The 20,858-nt window shown below is 36.8% G+C and overlaps 1 protein-coding gene across 1 annotated transcript; it reads left to right on the plus strand.

The window, feature by feature from the left end:
• Nucleotides 1-4,389: 4,389 nt before the first annotated feature.
• On the plus strand, nt 4,390-5,871 carry LOC135222391 (CAP-Gly domain-containing linker protein 1-like). The gene has a single exon (XM_064260479.1). The coding sequence runs from the start codon at nt 4,390-4,392 to the stop codon at nt 5,869-5,871; it is 1,482 nt and encodes a 493-aa protein (XP_064116549.1).
• The last annotated feature ends 14,987 nt before the right edge of the window (nt 5,872-20,858 follow it).

The raw sequence follows: 20,858 nt of genomic DNA on the forward strand, positions 1-20,858 counted from the left end.
CATCATTAGCCACTAACACTGGTGGATTCTCAACCTGAGACTTATTAGACATAGGATTATTTGATATTAGAGCTACCGGTTTATTGTTGTTTCTTTGGAGGTACCTCCTTCTGGCGCTACACTGTGCTTGAAAATGTCCTGGTTCATTGCACCAGAAGCAGGTCCTTCTTACTCTATTACCATTACCAGAAGTTAACTTATTACTTTTGGAGAAGACTCTAGTGTAAGATCCACTTGAGCCCTCTCCCTGAGCATCTCCAGTCCTATTCTTGTGCAGATTCCCCTGGACACGATTATTTCCCGGACCACCTAATTTCTTTTGATAATTATTTGACTTACCAGGCTGAAAATTAACTACAGATCCAAGATTACCTGACCCAGCCCGATGAGTCAACACAAATTCATCCGCTATCTGGGCAGCCTTACCCAAACTGACTGCTTTAACCTCTTCAAGATAAATTCTTAATTCCTTGCTACAAGCCTTTTTAAATTCTTCCAGCAACATAAGCTCTCTCAAGGAGGAGAAGGAGACTACTTGGCGACTCTTATGTCAGTCGTCAAACTGCTCCTCCTTGAGACGAGCAAATTCCACAAATGAGAGAGAGACAGGTTTAGTAAAATTACGGAACTTTAGGCGATAGGCCTCCGGAACCAAGTCGTAAGCCTTAAGAACTATTGCCTTAACCTTATTATAGTCCCTAGCTACACCTTCATCTAAAGCATTGTATACCCGAATTGCCTTGCCCACCAGCCTGCATTGAATCAAGACTGTCCACATCTCTGAGGGCCAAGACAACCGGGTAGCCAAACGCTCAAACGCCTTAAAAAATTCTGGGACGTTTCGCTCGTCAAATACTGGGACCAATTTCAACGCTGCCCCTATGTTAAATTTATCCTGAGAGGACCCAGTGGGAGTACTAAAGTGATTAGGGGAACCTCTTAACCTAGCCATTTCCAAATTGATTTTAGCCATAGCCAACTCATGCTTCCTCGCCCTCTCTTTCTCCTCAAACTCTAGTTTCATTAACTCTATTCTTTTACAAATAACATCATATTCACTGTTCTCCTGGGATTTTACAGGCTGTACCATAGCTACCTCAACATGGACAGAATTCTCTGGCAAAAATGGATTTAATGATACTTCTGGTTTTGCAGGAAAATTAGTGTGTCCTTCAAAAAGGGTACCAGTCCTAGGTGGATCCTCAAATAATGAAAAACCAGGATTTACACTCACACTACCTTCTTGCTCTTCATCACTACTAGCAACACTATCAAATTCCTCAACTAAATGTTCACCCTCAGCTAGGCCCTGAGCTACCCTGTTTTTTACGGCCTCTAACAAACACGCCTTTGTCTCAGCTGCCTTAAATGGTATTCCCAGCCAACGAGCACAACTTACCAGATATTCTTTGTTCAGAATGGATAAGTGTTTTAAGCAATCTGCCGACCCTAAAAATTCAGCGTGGTCAAAAATAAACTCCTCCATGATCATCAACCAAAACAAAGAGGGGGGAAGGTAACCACCTACTCAAAACAAATACTGCCAAATCCCCCAAAGTGCTGTGCCGCAAACCAAAAACACAGAGTACACCTGTATACGATCCTGTCACGGTCGCCAAATTGTTACAAACCTCTGGGGTTCTAGTACAGGTTCTTAGGTACTTTATTTTGCTAGGATCGTAGACAGTATATGCAACCCATGTTCAAGGAAAGCAGGCACAAAAACACTTCAGGAAAACTTAACAGTATTTATTACAAAACAGAAATAACTTAAATCAGCCTTGCGGGTTTAAGTAAAATACATACAACAATACAGCTTAAAGCAAGAGGACTAAATACCAGGTCCTCAACGAGCCACAAGGCACCCTAAAGCTAAATCTCTAAATCCTAACAGAAATTCAGAGGAGAACAAATATTTCATAAATCAGTGAGGATCCAAATATATGCCGGCCAAAACTATCCTAAATAACAAAAGGCTGAAGGAAGTGGAAGATATCAAAACAAGGAAAACCTTAAATTTACCTACCTAGCCATATAACTAAAGATATGGAATACTATCCACCAATAAACAGTAAACAATAAAGGCAATAATAAGCTTATAATATAAACAAGTAAAACCTATGACAAAGTATATGTATATATATATATATAATATATGTACTGCACGTACACTGACAGTTCCAATCCTTACGTCGGGGATGAACAACTGAAGACGGGTCGAACTAGGAGTCTATAGCGAGCACCCAAACTACTACTAAAGGGATGGACACGATCGCCAGGACAAAAGGGGTATAAGGCTCCTCGAAGGAAATAACAGCTATACTGTCTTACCTGGCGATTGCCCCCCTATGTATCTCCTCACGAGCCAGCGCTCACACACATCCCCGAAGAAAAGCAGAGGGACGAAGGCAGAAGTGGCAGGTGAATCCGCATATTCCCGAAGCGCACTGAGCGTTCGGCCAGACTCCGGCCCTACAGCCACTGTGGGCGGAGATATCTCACTCTCTTAGCAGATGACTCATTTCGTTCCGCCTTACTGCCTTCGTTCTCCTCCGTCATTAGCTTATTTTGTTGTTTTTATTATTTTTATGTTGTGTAAATATGAAATTGTGATATGTATATCCATATTTTACGATAGCAATATGCATATTTTGTTATATAAATCAATGTTATTCATAAATTTATTGTAATATGCTGCGAGTTTCGTTTCCTAAACCCGAAGTTTTGTTTACATTAGTCAGCTGATGTGTGGCCTAACTTCAGTGGGCGTAGACATCTCTCTTTCCTTGCTGACGACGGACGACGCATTTTGCATTTCGCTATGCCATACTGCCCTCTTCATTCTTCTCTCAGTCATTAGCTTATTTTGTTATGTTTTTATTATTTTTATTCATGCTGCCATCTGTGGTCTTTACGTACTACTCACTCGCTATGCCGTTCACTTGTCCTGAGGTGTGACGTCACGAGGTTACGAAATGCTGGAGCTAATTTGCCCCATCCATATATATATATATATATATATATATATATATATATATATATATATATATATATATATAATATAATATATATGTATAATATATATATATATATATATATATATATATATATATATATATATATATATATATATATATATATATAATAGATCCCCTTTTTTCATACCCTCATCATTTTGTTACAACTTCCGGATGACAAGTATCGTATAGGCTCTAGGAATTGCACTGAGCTGAATTGGAATCTGAACGCGTCTGAGTTTTAATTTATTTAGCACTTATAAAGTGAGAATATACTGGACTATATATTTTAGGTAAAATCTGTAAAGCTGGAATATACTGGTTCATTTGTGTTAGAACCTGAGCCAATACTTATAAACTGAAAATATGTTGGTCAATTTACACTGATGTCCGAGCTAATAGTTATAAAATGAAAATATATTAGTTAATTGATACTTACAATTAAGCTAGTAATACTTATAAAGTGAAAATATATTGCTCAATTTATACTTACAAATAAGGTAATAATTATAAAATGAAAGTGTATAGGTCGATTTATACTAAAACCAGAGCTAATACTTATAAAGTAAAAATGTATGGGCCAATTTATACTCAAGTCTGCCCTGATACTTATAAAGTACAAATATATCAGTCTATTTACATTAAACCCTGAGCTAATGCTAGTAAAGAGAAAATATGTTGATCAATTCGCAATTCTAACTTTAACACTTTTAAATTGAAAATATCTTAACCATATCATACTGAAGTATGAGCAGATACTGATAAAATGTCGACAGTTACTCCTTGCCCTAAAAAAATTCCAGTAGGAACTGAGGGAGGCCAAAATACTCAAATTGATATTTTTGTAACGAAATATATCCATAATAAATTTACATTCTAATTAGCTTTCTCATTTATGACTTAAATCGTGAATCAGTTGTCAGCTATTTTCTACTAAAAATGTAGTTCACATAAATATGTGTGTGTGTGTGTGTGTGTATGTGTGTGTGAAGATTGGCTGCAGGGTGTTCAGAAAGTCCCTGAGGACTGCATAGAAATTCCTTTCTTCTGAATGGCTCCAGGGTGCTCAGAAGGTCCCCGAGGACTGCACAGAAATTCCTCTCTTCTGAAGACCGAAGCAGCTCCCGTGGAGCCCAAAATGACTCCGGACCCAGACACATCAACTGTGTCCGGGGATCAGCAAGCGTTTCTGAAGACAGCAATGACGTAAGAATCCCAGCAGAATCCAGAAGCGTCACGCGTCTTTTTTTAAAATTAATGATAAGTCAGAGAGAGAGTTGATCTATAACAAACAAAGATGTTTCTAAGTTTGCTTACAGTTGTGCTTGCACAGTGCTTTGAATTCGCGGTTCATCAAGTCCCCCACGAGATTATGTGGTTTTTGTTTGCCATACCTGTTGTGCTATTCACTGAAGTATTTATACTTCGTGGATTTGGCATTAGTATGGTTCGGTTCTTTGTCGATTTCTCGGCCTTGGACAACCCTGGCTGTCTTGAGGAGGCTGGAAATCTAGAGAACCAAGTTGTTCATTCTGAGATTGACGAACTCGATATTTCGGATAACGAAGAAGACGACGCTTCGGATAATGAAGAAGACAGTCAGTCAGACTGCGAAGATGATGACAGTTCGGATAGTGAAGAAGAATCACCGCATTTGGATACTAGTCGAAAGTTCGAGGAAGTAATCATGAAGAATGAAAATGCCTTTTTAAGGCTTGAAAAAGAGAGGTTAGAGAAAGACCAGCTGATAAATGAATTAGCATGGAAGGTAAAGGCCCTGACTCAAGGAAGGATGAAGATGGAAGAACACATAAGAGACCTCGAACTGTTGAACAAAGAAAAGGACACACAAATCCATTCAATGTCCGAAGAAATGCAAATATTGAAAAGCAAAATTATAGAAAAGGCGAAGGTAACCGAAGTGCAAATGAAAGAGAGAGAAGAGAAGGACCAGAAGCTGATCATTTTGGAAAACACAGTCGTAGTTCTCGAGATGGAGAAAGAGACGTTGCATCGAGATCTACAGCTAAGAGAAGAAGGCAGGATAGAAATGCAAGTCAGGATAACCGAGCTAAATGAGGACTTGCAAAGCCTTCGCAAAGAGAACAGAAGGAAAGAGAAGACCATTGAAAGTCTGAAGAAGGAAAGCGAGCAGAAGACCTCCAAGATCAGCGACTTAGAGGACGGGTTACAAGTCCTTGTCGCTGAGAAACAGATGGCCCAAGAAAATGTGAAACAGCTCTACAAATGTAAAGCCGAATTAGTTGAGAAAAAGGAGGAACTGGAAAAGCTGAAAGAGGAGAACTTGCAGAAAGATAGAGAGCTCCTCCGACTGGAAAATGAGTGCACCCTCAAGCAAATGGAAGTCATCCGTTTGCAGAAAGCATCTCAAACTGTTGTAGCAGAAAACCCGACGGCAAATGGAAAGCTGAATGAAATAAGAAGAAGGAAAGTTCAACTTGAATTTGAATTGGCTGAAGCGAAGGAGGAATTAGAGACGACGGAGTTTGAAAAGATGGAGGCAATCTTGGAACTCGAAAGCCTCCAGGAAGAGACCTTGGCCAAGGACACGAAGATCAGAGGCTTGGAAACTAAAGTAAAAATGCTTACAGGAGAAGAGAAGCGTCAAGGAATGAAGGCTCCTATATCTGAGAGGAAAGCTGAAGAGAAAAAGACTTTGGATAAAGCTCGATGTCTGAGGAAGCCCCAGATCAACTGCGAAGCTCTCTCCCGACAAATTGACAGCCTCGACGAAAAACGTCGCCAAATCAAGGAATTTGCAGCCAACCTCCGAAAACTGGAGCAAGAGGCAAAGATGTTCCGAGAGCTCTACAGGAAAAACGCCGATACGTAAAGGGTGCACACAAAGGAACCTCGGCATTTTTAGGAGAACTGGTGGTTTGCTTGCAGGAGAAACAAGCCAGGATAACTCTGCTGTTGGGAACAGGAACAGGCTGATTTTTGTGAAAGAAATCACTCCTGGATGTAGTTGTGGAAGCAGCTCTGAGCGGTGGACAGACTACAGCGGCTAGTGGACTGGCAACAAGTGCCCGAAGAGTGGATTGTTGTGCATCCCTTCTCCAAGATTGGACTGTGGTGTACCCCCTCTCTCTCCTGCCACATGATACCCTCGGGAATGGGTATCAATGCTAAATCACATGCGTGGAAGGCAACCTCTGGCGCGGCGTAAGAACCCGTAAGTTTCATGCCAACTACACATGTGAATTGGGTTAATTGCATTGGCATTATTGAATCCCACCATTTCTTGCATTATACTGCTAGTGGCAAACCTCTGGCGGCGGCGCGCGTAAAAACCCTCCGTAAGTTCAATGCCTTTTAAATATGCAAAAATATGGGTTATGCAATTGCATAATGGATCAAATACTTGCATATACTATACCGTAGGCAACCTCTGGCGCGGCGTAAAAACCCGTAAGTTTAATGCCTCCTATATATGCAAAATGTTTGATCCCAGTTGTGGAAGCAGCTCTGAGCGGTGGACAGACTACAGCGGCTAGTGGACTGGCAACAAGTGCCCGAAGAGCGGATTGTTGTGCATCCCTTCTCCAAGATTGGACTGTGGTGTACCCCCTCTCTCTCCTGCCACATGATACCCTCGGGAATGGGTATCAATGCTAAATCACATGCGTGGAAGGCAACCTCTGGCGCGGTGTAAGAACCCGTAAGTTTCATGCCAACTACACATGTGAATTGGGTTATGCATTGCATAATGGATCAAATACTTGCATATAATACCGTGGCAACTCTGGCGCGGCGTAAAAACCCGTAAGTTTAATGCCTCCTATATATGCAAAATGTTTGATCCCAGTGTGGCAAGGGCACTAAGACGTCCACTCTGGAGATTGGAAGCTTCCTGTCTACAGCAAAGGAGAGATTGGACTGCAAAGGAACCAAACTTTCCAACAGGGAGCAGAGAAATGGCTTGATTTTGGACTCTGTAAAGGAACCACCTGTTTTCTATCAAAAACAGAGGAATGACCTGGAGGCGTTACCAGATGCAGGGTCATCAAACTGAGGATTTCATCTATCTTGGCTAGCTAAGAAAGCTGAGAGAGGGGAAGGGCCCACCCCTGGCAAATATAAAACCCCTTTCAATGACGCTCTCTTAGTAATGATGCCCCAGGGGTGAGATCACTGAAGATCGAGAAAGGCCTAATATATATATATATATATATATATATATATATATATATATTATATGATATATATATATATATATAGATATATATATATATATATATATATATATATATATATATATATATATTATATTATCTATATATCTATATATATATATTATATCATATAGATCTATATATATATAGATATATATATATATAGATCTATATATATATGTATATATATATATATATATATATATATATATATATATACATATATCTATATATCTTATATATATATATATATATATATATATATATATATATATAGATATATATAGATCTATATATACATATATATATATATATATATATATATATATATATATATATATATATATATGACTGGTAAAAACGTTCTGTAACAGCAGAATTCCATCTAATAAAAGGAGCCCATAAAAACACCAAAATATAGAGAGAAAAGTACTATATTTCAGAGACTGCTGTCTCTCTTTCAGATATATGAATGAGAAAAGTTTACAGGAAAGGTGGTATTTATACCAAGAGATCCGTCCACAAGTAAGCCAATTTATGTCACCCCCGCTGATAATCTTCCTTTAATCTTCTTAAGCGTTGGTTGAATGAAAACCTTGTCGATGACATCTGAAATCAAAAGGAGCGTTGGATTTCAGATGTCATCGACGAGGTTTTCATTCAACCAACGCTTAAGAAGATTAAAGGAAGATTATCAGCGGGGTGACCTAAATTGGCTTACTTGTGGACGGATCTCTTGGTATAAATATCACCTTTTCTGTAAACTTTTCTCATTCATATACCTGAAGAGAGAGACAGCAGTCTCTGAAATATAGTACTTTTCTCTCTATATTTTGGTGTTTTATGGGCTCAATTTATTAGATATAGATATATATATATAATATATATATATATATATAGATATATATATATATATATATATATTATTAATATTATATATATATATACTATATATATATGATCTCTTTTTTTTTTATTTAGATAAAAGAGATCTATATATATATTAATTTTATATTAAAAATATTCTAATATTAGATCTATATATATATATTTATATATTATTAATTATAAATTATATTTATAATATTATTATTCTTATAAGATCTATATATTATAGATATATATATGTATAGAATATATTAAATATTTAAAATAAATTTAGATAGTAAATTATTGTTAAATAAAAAAATTAATTTCTATTGTTATATATATATTATATATATATATTATTATATTAATATTATAAAAAAAAATTTTAAGAGTATATAACAATATATATTTATTATTATTATATTTAATTTATATATCATATTATAATTTTTAATAAAAAAATTATTTTAATTTAGAATTCTATATATAATAGATCATATTATAATATTATAGATCTACTATATAATAGTATATATACTTATATATATATATATATATATAATATTATATAGATCTATATAAGATATATATATGTATAGATTATAATATATATATAGATAATGTAGATATTATATCTATATTTTTTTATATATGGTATAATACTATAGTATTTATATACTATATATGTCGATATATATCTAATATGTATAATATAAAATATATAATAGATATATATGTATATATACAAGATGTATATATATCTATATATATATATATATATATATATATATTATTATATACAAGTTATATTATATATATATAATATTAATATAATATATATTAATAATATTAAATATATATATATATTATAATACATTTAATATATATATATATAATATATATATATAATAATATATATATATATATTATATATAGGATATAACTTATAACATCAAAAACAGAGACAGGGGCACACTCAATACAGGTACAGTGTTGTGGAGGTAGTATCCAAATAAAAAAGTAATTAGCTTATGCATGGTTCGCATTCAACTTCTACACAAAATATGGAGCCTTTGTATAACGTGGGGATGGCGTTCAAAGTGCAAGAAAATAAATTGTTAATTATAGATATATATATTTTTGTGCATGCCATTCTATACGATATGAAATGGCTAAAAACTCATCAGTTCTGTTAATGAATGGCCCAACATTCTACGTACTATGACAACTCGGTGCATGAAAGACACACACTCGGGAGCCTCTGTAGTTTGTTGGGTTAGGCTTGCCTAACTTCACTTAACCTAACCTAACCTAACCTTAACTTACTTTACCTTACCTAGCCTAACCTACCCTACCCTACCAATAAAGAAAGGCATATGTCAGTCCCCACATTATACATACATATTACCCCAAAATATTAAATTCCTTTCATAGCAGACAAGAAGTTCAGTTTTGTTTAATATAATTTTTAAGACAACACTTCTTGCAATAGTTTAAAGCCTTTCATAAAGAAATTAAAGCTACTAAAGTCGACTAATAATCTAAATAGCTTTTTACATTCTTCTGGAGCATTGTCTGGAGCTGGCAGGGGTAAAATACCTTGTCAACCAACATCAGTTGCTAGACGCCCAGTTGGCATGCCAAGAGGAGCTGCCCCAATTGGGAAGGGCAGAAAAAGAAAGTCTGACTTGCTCTTAAAAGCAGCTAAATGTAAGAGAAACTTGGCATTCAATGTTTTGCTGAACCAGCAAAATGCCAAAAGCCATTAACCTTAGTGAAATGTTAAGCCTTGTGTCCTATCTTTGCTAAATGTATCTTCACAGCTCAAATTTCTGAACGATGTTACCCATCTTGTAACTGCCTTGTACTTTCTTTAGTTCTATATTTTTGCTTCTTTTTGAATGAGAACTCCATACCACTGCTGCATACTCCAGAGTTGTCTTCGGAAAGATATTATTCTTTTCACCATTTCTTTATCCACTGTGAAAACTACCTTTATATTTGCTAGAACTGCGTATGCACTTCTCACTTATTATTTCTGTGATCTTCAGATTGTAGTTTCTTTATTTATTAGGACTAGTGTATGTATTACCTACTAGCATCCATGCCATCCATGCCTTGTGCGTAGGAAGCTGCTTATATGTTATCTACAGACATTTATAGTAATGTATTCTGTGATGCTTCCCATATTCCTGGGTATGGGATGGCTGATATATATTGGATGGATACTGTTTATTATCACCATTTCTTCATCCACTGTGAAAACTACCTTTATTTGCATATGCACTTCTCACTTATTATTGCTGTGATCTTCAGATTATAGTTTTTTATTTATTAAGACTCTTGTAAGTGTCACCTACTAGCATCCATGTGAGTAGGAAGATGCTTATGTAATTATCTAAAGACATTTATTATAATAATGTTGAAAATGGGTTCATTTTTCATACAATATATTTTTTGTTTAGTATTCTCGCACTTATTAACCCTCCCACTTGTCCTTTTACTATAAGTCTGCAGCAAGTAAGACTATTGATCTCGCAGCTTCATATTATCATTAGTATTATTTAGCAATAGAGACTGATGTAAGATATTTTCACAGCATAGACATTTATTTTTTAAACCCCTTCATGTCCATGCTTGATGTACATAAAAGTTCATTTATACACACTGTACTGCAGTGTAGATGATGGAAAGTGATGAGCAGGTTTGTAATACAGGAAAACATGAATGGACTAGAAAAAACAGCAGGCTGCGTGAAGTTCCAAGTTGTGCAAGGTTGCCACCCTTTAGAAGTGAATATATCTGAGAGCAAAAATGAAGGAACACAAACTAAGTACTGAAATTAAGGTCAATGCATCATGAAGTGAAGAGAATTTTTCTGAAGCATACTATCTGAAAATGGAAGGTTGAGCCTGTAAAATTTTGACATATGCAACGAAAATAATACTACAGAAGTGCATGCAAGGGTAAAAATTGAGAAAAATCATAAAAATTCCTTTTCATATATGACTAATAATTTCACCAACATTCCTTTACCCAATTCATCAATGCCTCACACATTTATTTTCCACATTGGCACTGCCTTTAGTGCACTTGGTAGGTATGATGTCTCAAAACATGGAATGATACAAAGAGATCGTTTTTCAAAACATTGATCATAAAAAAATAGGATTGCTTTCTCTTACATAAACCATTATCTTTCTTTAAGTAAGATATAGCATACAATACAATGGGGCTTGTTGTTTTTGTTGTCATACTGTGCTGGAAAATGTCTTTCTTAACCTACATTCCATAGGATTTGAATGCCTACCCCTTTGAGTTTTGCTCCCTTTACAGCCTAACCCAGTGTCAATCATTTCCCCCCGCCCCTTTTATCAAGCTTATTAGTGGGATTCTGAATATTGTAACATATGTTTGAGTCTACAAATGCAGCATTAACTGTTAGGTGCCAAATGGGTTGGTACCATCTTTTCCTCTTTCTTTTGTAAGGATATGTTGAGCAAGTTGAAACTTATCATATAAACCGCCCCAGCCCCCCCCCCCCCCCCAACCGTTATACGTATTATATTCTGCATGAACAGAGGGCCGGTCAATATTTCCCCGTTGTTTGACTCAATTTTCACCTTATATGTCCTCATAACAGAAAAGACAAACAAAATTTCAAGAGTTAAAGAGAAAAATCAAAAGAGCAAGTTCAGCTGACTGATAAAAACCAAACAATATAAAGTATTTTTGTCATTAGTAAATTCAACATTGTGGTTTATTACTAAATGTCATGTTAACTCTATTAAAAAAAAAATATTTACAAATTCCTTCTCGTATATAGTAGTAAAAGAAAAATAGAAGTTAGGCCACACGTCAGCTAACGAATGTAAACAAAACTTCGGGTTTAGGAAACGAAGCTCCTTTCCTATTAAATGTGCTAGTCATTTGACTACTACTCATTAATCAAGTAAATATGTATAATAATATCTGGAAACACCATTAACTCTCACATTTTGAGCTTCAATTACGATGAAATGTGTATATATCCGTGTAATTGTCATAGCATCCATTCACATCGTAAACACTTTAGCTAAAGAACTTTGGCTAGCAGCATATTACAATAAATTTATGAATAATATTGATTTATAAAGCAAATTATGCATATTACTATCGTAAAATATGGATATAAGTCACAATTTCATGTTTAGACAACATAAAAATAATAAAAAACATAACAAAATAAGCTAATGACGGAGAAGAACGAAGAGGGCAGTATGGCGGAACGAAATGCGTTGTCTGCTAGGGAAGTGAGATATCTCCGCCCACAGTGCTCTAGGGGAGGAGCCTGGAGGAGCCTGGCCGAAGCTCAGTGCAGTCCGGGAATATGCTACCGGGATCCAGCGACGGTACCAATTTCCCGTGGGCTCCTCCGACGGGAATAAGGGGTAATACGAGAAGTCGCAAGTAGCTTACGCTTCTGCGGAACCCCGTAAAGCGGACACTATGGTCGCAAGTGAACGAAGAGCCGTGATCTACAGCACCAGAGTCGCAGGTGACTAAGGCACCTACGAACGGTCGCGAGGAAAGATTCCAACAGCGCCGTTTCCAAAATAAACTGCCAAAAGGTCGTCCTCCAATAATCCACAAAAGCTGCTCAAGGGGATGGTCTGACAAGGAGCGTTCCAAAGCCCGAACTTCGGCGGGCAGACCATCAACGTTCAGAGTACAGCTACCAACCATCCACCGTAACTCAATAACAAATCACAAAACAATCGTTAGAACGATAGTTCACAGAAATAAACAAGGGAGGAGGAGGCGCTCAATAACACAAACTCTTACATAAACTAACAAGCATTTGGCTGCTTAAGCAAAAGAAACTTAAAAGTAAACAAGGCTGATTTAAACTTGATAAATAAAAACAAAAACTACGTTAATTTAATAATATAAAATATATAGGTTTTGTTCGAGAGAGGCCTTCTCTTTATGATGTAGCTGCTCTGTGGAAGGAAGTTAGTGCCGAGAAGAAATTGACATTGAAACATCATTCACTGTTCTACACTTTCATCTGGTTACGAAGCTACGAGTAATGTCGACGCTTGTGATGTTCTCAGTACTGCCACGCCGAGCCTTGCAATTCCAAAAAACCGAGCCACCACAAAACGTTGCAAACGACACTGCAGATGAAACTGATATGCGTTTCATAGATTAGTTGAAAAAGTTTAGAGGACTAACGCGTTCTACAGATGACAGTGATCCAGATCGCTTATTTCTGTTTTGCCTGTTACCTGTGATGAAACAACTGTTGGCCGTTGGCAACACTGACATCAAGATTGAAATACATGAAGTTTGTCGGAGGAATATGTTGAAATCCACCCGCTGCAATTACTGGACAGAGCAGGCCTATTCACATGCAGCATCGCTGTATACCTCTAATGAGACTGTTAATTACTCAGAATATCCTAGTCTCTAAAATGGCCATTCTTTCTTGAACTCCAACTGCACGCCGGTAATTAGTGTTCAGTTTCCTTTTTCCAGATCCAGTCAGTTGCACCAACATTTTGAAATTTTTATGGTCATTTCGAAGTAATCATGGAATTTTTCTGAATGATGAATCACTTCTGGGAATAACTGACTGAAGTTCCCAAAATCAGGTCTTTAATGTGAAGTTTATGCACCGAGATTCGAGTTCTTCTCTTGCGTTTGCAGTGCCGAATCCATAACAAAACAGAAAACTCAGCGAGAGAATGTGCAGCCATACTCCACAAACTCTGATTGGGTACTGAGTGTTGTTATGCAATTTGACTCTGATTGACTCATTGAGTGGGAACGGGAATGAGTCATTTGACTCATGTCAGTGACTGCTCAACTCGACTCGTTCGGTGTCAACGCAGCTTTACTCCGAGTAAAATCATACCGTGTAGATGGATTTTGATTTTGTTGATCAGAATGCATCAGTTATCAATTTGTTTTAGTTTCTTCTCGATTGAGTTACGCCCTCTTTATTGTGAAAATTAGCTTTCCATTACAGTTGGCGCTTCCAGTGAATAAAGTTAGCTTCCATAAGGGGTGAAAGGGCGTGGCCGGGTAAACTCTTCATGCATTTCTACAGCCTAAAGTTTCTCTATTTATAGCTTTTACTATTTGAAACGTATGTATATGCATTTTGTATATATATCTTCCTTCGGCAACAATAAATTCTATACCATGTAGGGGGGTAGGGCCATCAGTGGACCATACGCTGTGCACTTTTGGCATTACTTGAGGTTGTATGTAGCGTCCCTCCTGTCCCTAGCTGCAACCCCTTTCATTCCTTTTACTGTACCTCCGTCCATATTGTTTTTCCTTCATCTTACTTCCCAACCTCCCTAACATTGATTCTTAGTGCAACTGCGAAGTTTTCCTCCTGTTACACCTTTCAGGCCTTTACTCCCAATTTCCGTTTCAGCGCTGAATGACCTCATTATAGGCCCCAGTGCTTGGCTTTTTGGATTAGATTTTATATTCCATTTAGTACACTCCAGTAAACTATCATCCAGAGGGCGCTCTTGATCGTTTGTGTCTATCGTTCGTCCTTTAATATCTGCAGTATACTTGCAAAGCAATAAATTATCCAGCACTTGAAGGCCTCCATGATGCTTATAATCCATTTGGGCTGATTGCGTTCACCAGCGAATTGCACGAACCGCTGATCGATCTGGAGGCTATGGCAGATCCCAGTCAGGCACATCGGGGAGTAGTAAATCGATTGCAATTTTTCATTACTATTTTTTTTTATAGATTTCATTTGGCCTCAGATTGTATGACGCAGCTGGCAGGTGTTCAATGGCGTCATTGTGTGAATGCGAACTCCCGTTGTCATTGTTACGCCATTCACTTGGCATGACAATGAGTACTTTACGAAACCCACACTTTTATCCTTGATGACAAATGTCGTCTCTATATATGCGTTTTCATGTATCTGGTGATTTATTTTTTGGAAGTGTTATGATAGAAGGGTAACATAGATCTTTGAAAATAATAATGACTGGTTTTATTGAGAGAAAACGTTTTCCGTTCGTTTCCTTTGATGTCAGGATGTAACCGTAGCACATGAAATACATAAGGCGTTTTTTTTGTTTTCAAATGAATATTTGTTGTTTGTGATGGTCTGGGTAGAAATGACATTATATGCGTTGATTTGATAATTTTCTTTTATTTATCCGGAGCTACTAAGGTAGCTACATTAAGCTTATCGACATAATCAAACTGCACTCGAGTTGGTTTATAATGACTTGGTTTTAATGGAATATTCCCTGCTAATTTCTAATCTAATTTTGATTTCACAATAGCCCCTGCAAATATAGTTTAGTCTCTCTCTCTCTCTCTCTCTCTCTCTCTCTCTCTCTCTCTCTCTCTCTCTCTATTGGAAGACGTTTGTTTCTGCGACTGAAGTTTTATTCAATACGAATGCAAAACAATAGTCCATTGTTAATTGGACTTAATTGGCAGACATATGGCAGGTTGGTCAGATTAAGCGACAAACAGGGTTATTTAGAGGTAATTGGAATAATTTGAGTGAGGAGAGAGAGAGAGAGAGAGAGAGAGAGAGAGAGAAAGATTTTATGTATTAATCAACAATAGCTGGTACAAAGGAATTTTGTATGGATGAGAAAGAGGTAATTTAATACTGAAATAGGTTAACGTGGGTATGCGATTTGTGATCTTTTATTTAAAAAAAATTATTAATATATAGGAAATTTAAAAAAAACTGAATGTAGTATTTTTTATTGTAAAAAGTGAAGTTTTTGCAATCAGCAGAAAAATTGCATTGTTCTACAACAATCACAGTTATTTCATTCTTTTTCTGTGAACAAAAAGCTATGACGTTTGCGGGGACTGTGAAAACAGGAAAAAAAGAGTGGGAGTGATTGCCCTAAGTTAGGCTGTCGTGGGTGTGTTTGGTCATCGCTGTTTGTACCTTTTCTCAGTTGGAAAGATTTCATTCACTTATACAGCTATCTGAATCGGTTCTAGTTGCACAGGTAAGATTTTGAAAGACCACAGAGTCTTTCTAAAGTCAAACATAGACACGTAAGCCAACGGGTTTAATCATATCTCCATATCAGTTCTTCTAGATATGGCAATATCTATCTGTCTGTCTGTCTGTCTGTCTTTCCAGCGACATTAACGAGTTCGATATGTAGTAAAGTTAAGCAATATTGAATCTTTTAAGCGACTGGATGAATGAGCACCGAGAAATGCTAGTCGCCATCTGCAGTCAAGTCCCTTTACGTTTGTGGATAAGAAGGGTAGCAAAAGACGACTCAAAATTGACGCCAATAGGGATGGGGATCTTTAAACTCATTTAATGAAAATATTTTCTTGAGATGGAGTAAGCGAACAGGACTAGCAGTACTTTGCTTAGTGTGTTGCATTGGAGAACTTATTCCACCCCCATCCCGTTTTTTCATTACGACATCAAGACGCCTCCCTTTCCTTCCATATCCCCGTTTTCTGCTATCATTAACTATGGACGCTATGATACGCATTATTCCCTAATACCATGAATATAAATGAACCATCTTCTTGAATAATGTTATCAAAACTTTTTGCTGCGAAGTTGATGAGGATACAAATTAATGTGGGGTGGTTTCAAAGATGTCTTTAATAACTCTGAATACTTCGGGGCATGAGAGTGCTAACGAGCAATTTCTTTGTCTTTGACTTGGCGATTTGGTTGGTTTTAACATTTAATTTTGCTTTTTGTGTAAATATTATGACACCTGTTTTTTTTAGCAATGCTTTTGTGCGGGAAAATTATTGTGAGTCTTATTACGAATACATATTTTGTAGATGAAGAAAATCCGTATATTGATTTTGCGATTCATGATAAGGAATGATCACTTCGTTTTGTGCGTTTATTGCTAGAAAGAATGTGTATTTTTCTTCATTCGGGCTTGTTATAAATGGAATATGAAATCTGTTACGAATGCCCAATATATTGATGTGGGACATTTATTTGTATGTTTAAAACGTGTTTGGCGAGATTTAAAATTTTGCAGTAATGCGTTCATTTTATGAGGAGGAGACTATCGGTCTTCGTATCAGCATTTGTATGTGATTTACAGTACGTACCAATTCGTTTCATCGTGAATCTACACGAGTGGTATGTAGGCAATTTGAATTTCCCTTTAAAACAATTTTGTGACAAGTACAGGTAATCATAGTTTTATGCATGACGTGATCATTGACATAGGTCAGCTTTAAGTTCATAATGCAGTACGAGATTTTTTTTCCCACCCTAACGAATTCGTTGTGTACACAACGTCTTTTTGGATGTACTATGACTAAAAGATTTTTTTTTTATGTTTTATTTATTTATTTTTTGGAACCATAACGATTGTTTGGCATTAAACAAATTCGATTGTAAAGTACTGTGCTGAAAGTATAGAGATCTATAAACACCAGTTTCCAGAAATGTAAACTCTCTCAGCAATAAATCCTGATTTTTTGCTGCTGTAGGTTTGTAGGTGAGCAAAAACTATTGCACACTCCTGTCCTGAGCTGACTCACGGTTTTAGAATAGCAATAGAACTTTTTTTGTAGGCATTAATTGGTGACGTGTATTGGTGCTTTTAGTTAGTTTGGCAAATTAGTTGGTGTCTGGAGCAACGGACAGGCGTTGTTTTCCATGAACAAATATATATTGCTTTTTGGTGTCTGTATCGTGGAAGTGTGCTGTTATCGAATGCCAAGACCCGTAGTTAATACTTCATATTTTCTCATCGTGAGATCGAGTGGAGCTCTTCATTCTGTAGCAATATAGACGTCTTGGGATCGCAGATGATCAACGGGATTTTATACAAGTAAAGGGTCTCTGTCATTTAGAGATGGAAGCTGTTGTCTGATTTTCAAAGAGTGTGAATTTGTGTTGTCGAGATTCTTCCTTTCTTGTTACACTTCATCACTATATTATGTATTTGTGATGGTCGTTATTGTTATTACTGGTGATACGGAGTGTAATGCAAAGAACGTTCCGAATAAACTACACATGCACGACATGAATTTTTATGTATGTATCTAATCTTTAATGACATTCAGATGTCCGTAGAATGTAAAATGGAGGTTAATCCATTTTTAGAAAACTAATCCCGGCCAGTGATTCTCACACGCCATTGTTTTATTCACTAACAAATCTCTTATATTAATTCCGTGTTCATTTCCATCCCCTGTGTCTCTCTTCTTTCTTCCTCTCATCTTGAAAAAAAACCCCTTAAAGGTGGAATGTGATTTCGGATCCAAGATTAAAATTAGCGGGGAGGGATCGTCACAAAAGAGTCGTCTGTTTGGTATTCGTTCCTGATATCGGAGATGTCGGGATTATTATGAAGTCGGGACTCGTCCTGATTGAATCGGAAGTCAACAACACTCCGAGGAAAAAAAAAAAAAAAGCTTGCTGTCACCCGGCTTGGAGGTATAAACACTGACTGCCAGATCGGCAGAGAGAGAGAGAGAGAGAGAGAGAGAGAGAGAGAGAGAGAGAGTTACAAGGAGTTACAAGGACTAGGATCTCAAAGACTTGTTAGTCCATCCGAGGAGACATCTTGTGCTCACTTATCTCTAGGATCATGTTTTACTGTTCATTCACAGTGTCCTAATGATTTTGTCTAGCTTTCTTTTAAGCTCTTCCACACAACTTCTCTGGGCAGTTTATTCCATGTGTCACATATCTTGTATGTAAAGAAGTTCCCACAGTGGGATGTGTTGTATCTCTTCAGTTCTAGTTTCTGTCCATTATTTCTTGTCTGGTTATCGTTTAACGTAAATAGGTTACTGTCTACTTTTGTTATGCCTTTGAGTATTTCCCTAAATGTTTCTATTAGTTGTCCTCGCAATCGTCGTGTTTCTAAGCCATACATGTTGAGGCTCTCTAGTCGTCTTCGGTAACCTATTTGCCTGATGGATGGAATTAACTTTGTGGCTCTTGCTTGTACCCCTTCTAATTTAATCTATTTATGTCATGATGTGTAGAACTGCAGCACCGTTTCCTTGTTTCTGTATTTGAACTGCCTCTTTATGTATCCCACTAGTTCCTGTGCTTTTTTTCAGCTTTTATGCACTGTTTTGTGGATTTTAAGTCCTTGGTAATAATGACTCCCAGGTCCTCTTCTTGTTCTACGCTATTTATGTCATTCCCAAGCAGCATGTAACTGGCATGAGGGTTGTTTGTTCCTATTTGCAACACTACAATTATCCACGTTAAAAGGCATTTGCCATTTTTTTACCACTCTCCTGTTCTCATTAGTTATTTCTTAAACTTTCTACTGCATCTGGGTCAGCTGCATTTACACCTAGTTTGGCGTCATCTTCAAATTTGGCTATCCTGCTTGTTAAGCCTACATCAAAGTCATTAATGTAAATAAAAAACAAGAGAGGGGCAAGGACAGAACCCTGAGGAACTCCGTTTGTTACATCTGCCCATTCTGATTCTTCACCATTTATTACGACTCTGTTTTCTGTGATTTAGCCAGTCTTCGATCCAGTCCGCTATTTCTCCTACAATTCCTAAAACTCTAACTTTTATCATTAGTTTCTTGTTAGGAACTTTGTCAAAGGACTTTTGGAAATCAAAGTAGAGTATATCTATTGCTCTACTACTGTCGTAAATATCAAGCATGTTATGAAAAAACTCCAAGAGGTTTAATAGGCAGGATATGTTTTGTCTGAAACCGTGTTGGCTGTTTAACAAGTTGTTTCTGTCTATGTGATCCACAATTTGATCTGCAATTATGGACTAAAAAATCTCGCAAACGACCGACGTTAGACTGACTGGTCTATATTTTCCCGGCTCTTCTCTTGGACCTTTTTTTGTAAACTGGGGGCACATTACCTTGTTTCCATCCTTTTGGTGCTTTTCTTTGTTCAGCACTTTTCCTGTAGAGTTTATATAGGTGAAGAACTATCTCCTTTTTTAGCTCTTTAATTTCTATTAGATGAATCTCATCCGGGCCAGGAGATTTGAGCTAGTTGAGTTTGTCTGTTTTGCTTTTAATGTCATCTTCTGTAAATATTATTTTGTCCAACGGTTCTGCCCCTTCATATTTAATAACAGGTTCCGGTATTGAGTTAGTGTCTTCAACTGTGAAAACATTCGTAAAAAACTTAATCATTAACTCTGCTTTTTCCAAGTCTGAGTTAACTAGTTTACCTCTATTGTCCCTTAGGGGACCTATGCTATTTTTTATTGGTTTCCTACTATTAACATACCCAAGAATTCTTTTGGGTTTTTACAAACTGATGCGATTCTCTTATCCTCATTTATCTTTGCATTTCTTACTAATTTGTCCACCAATCTATAGAGTTCTTTATGAGAGAGAGAGAGAGAGAGAGAGAGAGAGAGAGAGAGAGAGAGTCAGTCTTACTCATAAAAGAAGATAAATGCAAGAGAAATATAAAAGAACGACCGAGAGTATTTTCGGTGTATATGAATTGTCTTGTAACTGAGAGAGAGAGAGAGAGAGAGAGAGAGAGAGAGAGAGAGATAGAGAGATCGAGAGAGAGAGAGAGAGAGAGAGAGAGAGAGAGAGAGAGAGAGAGAGGTTAATAAAATAACTTTTTATTATTGGTTTTCATGCGAATACACTGGAGGTTTTGACGATCCAGCTTTGGCTGAAATACGATCACATCACTAGTCATTCACTTGGTTTGTTTTTATGCTTTTACAGAGTGACATTAGACATTGGCTTTTTACGAGTGATCAGTTTTTTGAAAGGTTGCTTGTTATCTGCACCTGGATCGTCACTGTATATCA

This window comes from Macrobrachium nipponense, chromosome 3 (genome assembly GCF_015104395.2).
Source record: "Macrobrachium nipponense isolate FS-2020 chromosome 3, ASM1510439v2, whole genome shotgun sequence".
NCBI classification, from domain to species: Eukaryota; Metazoa; Arthropoda; class Malacostraca; order Decapoda; family Palaemonidae; genus Macrobrachium; species Macrobrachium nipponense.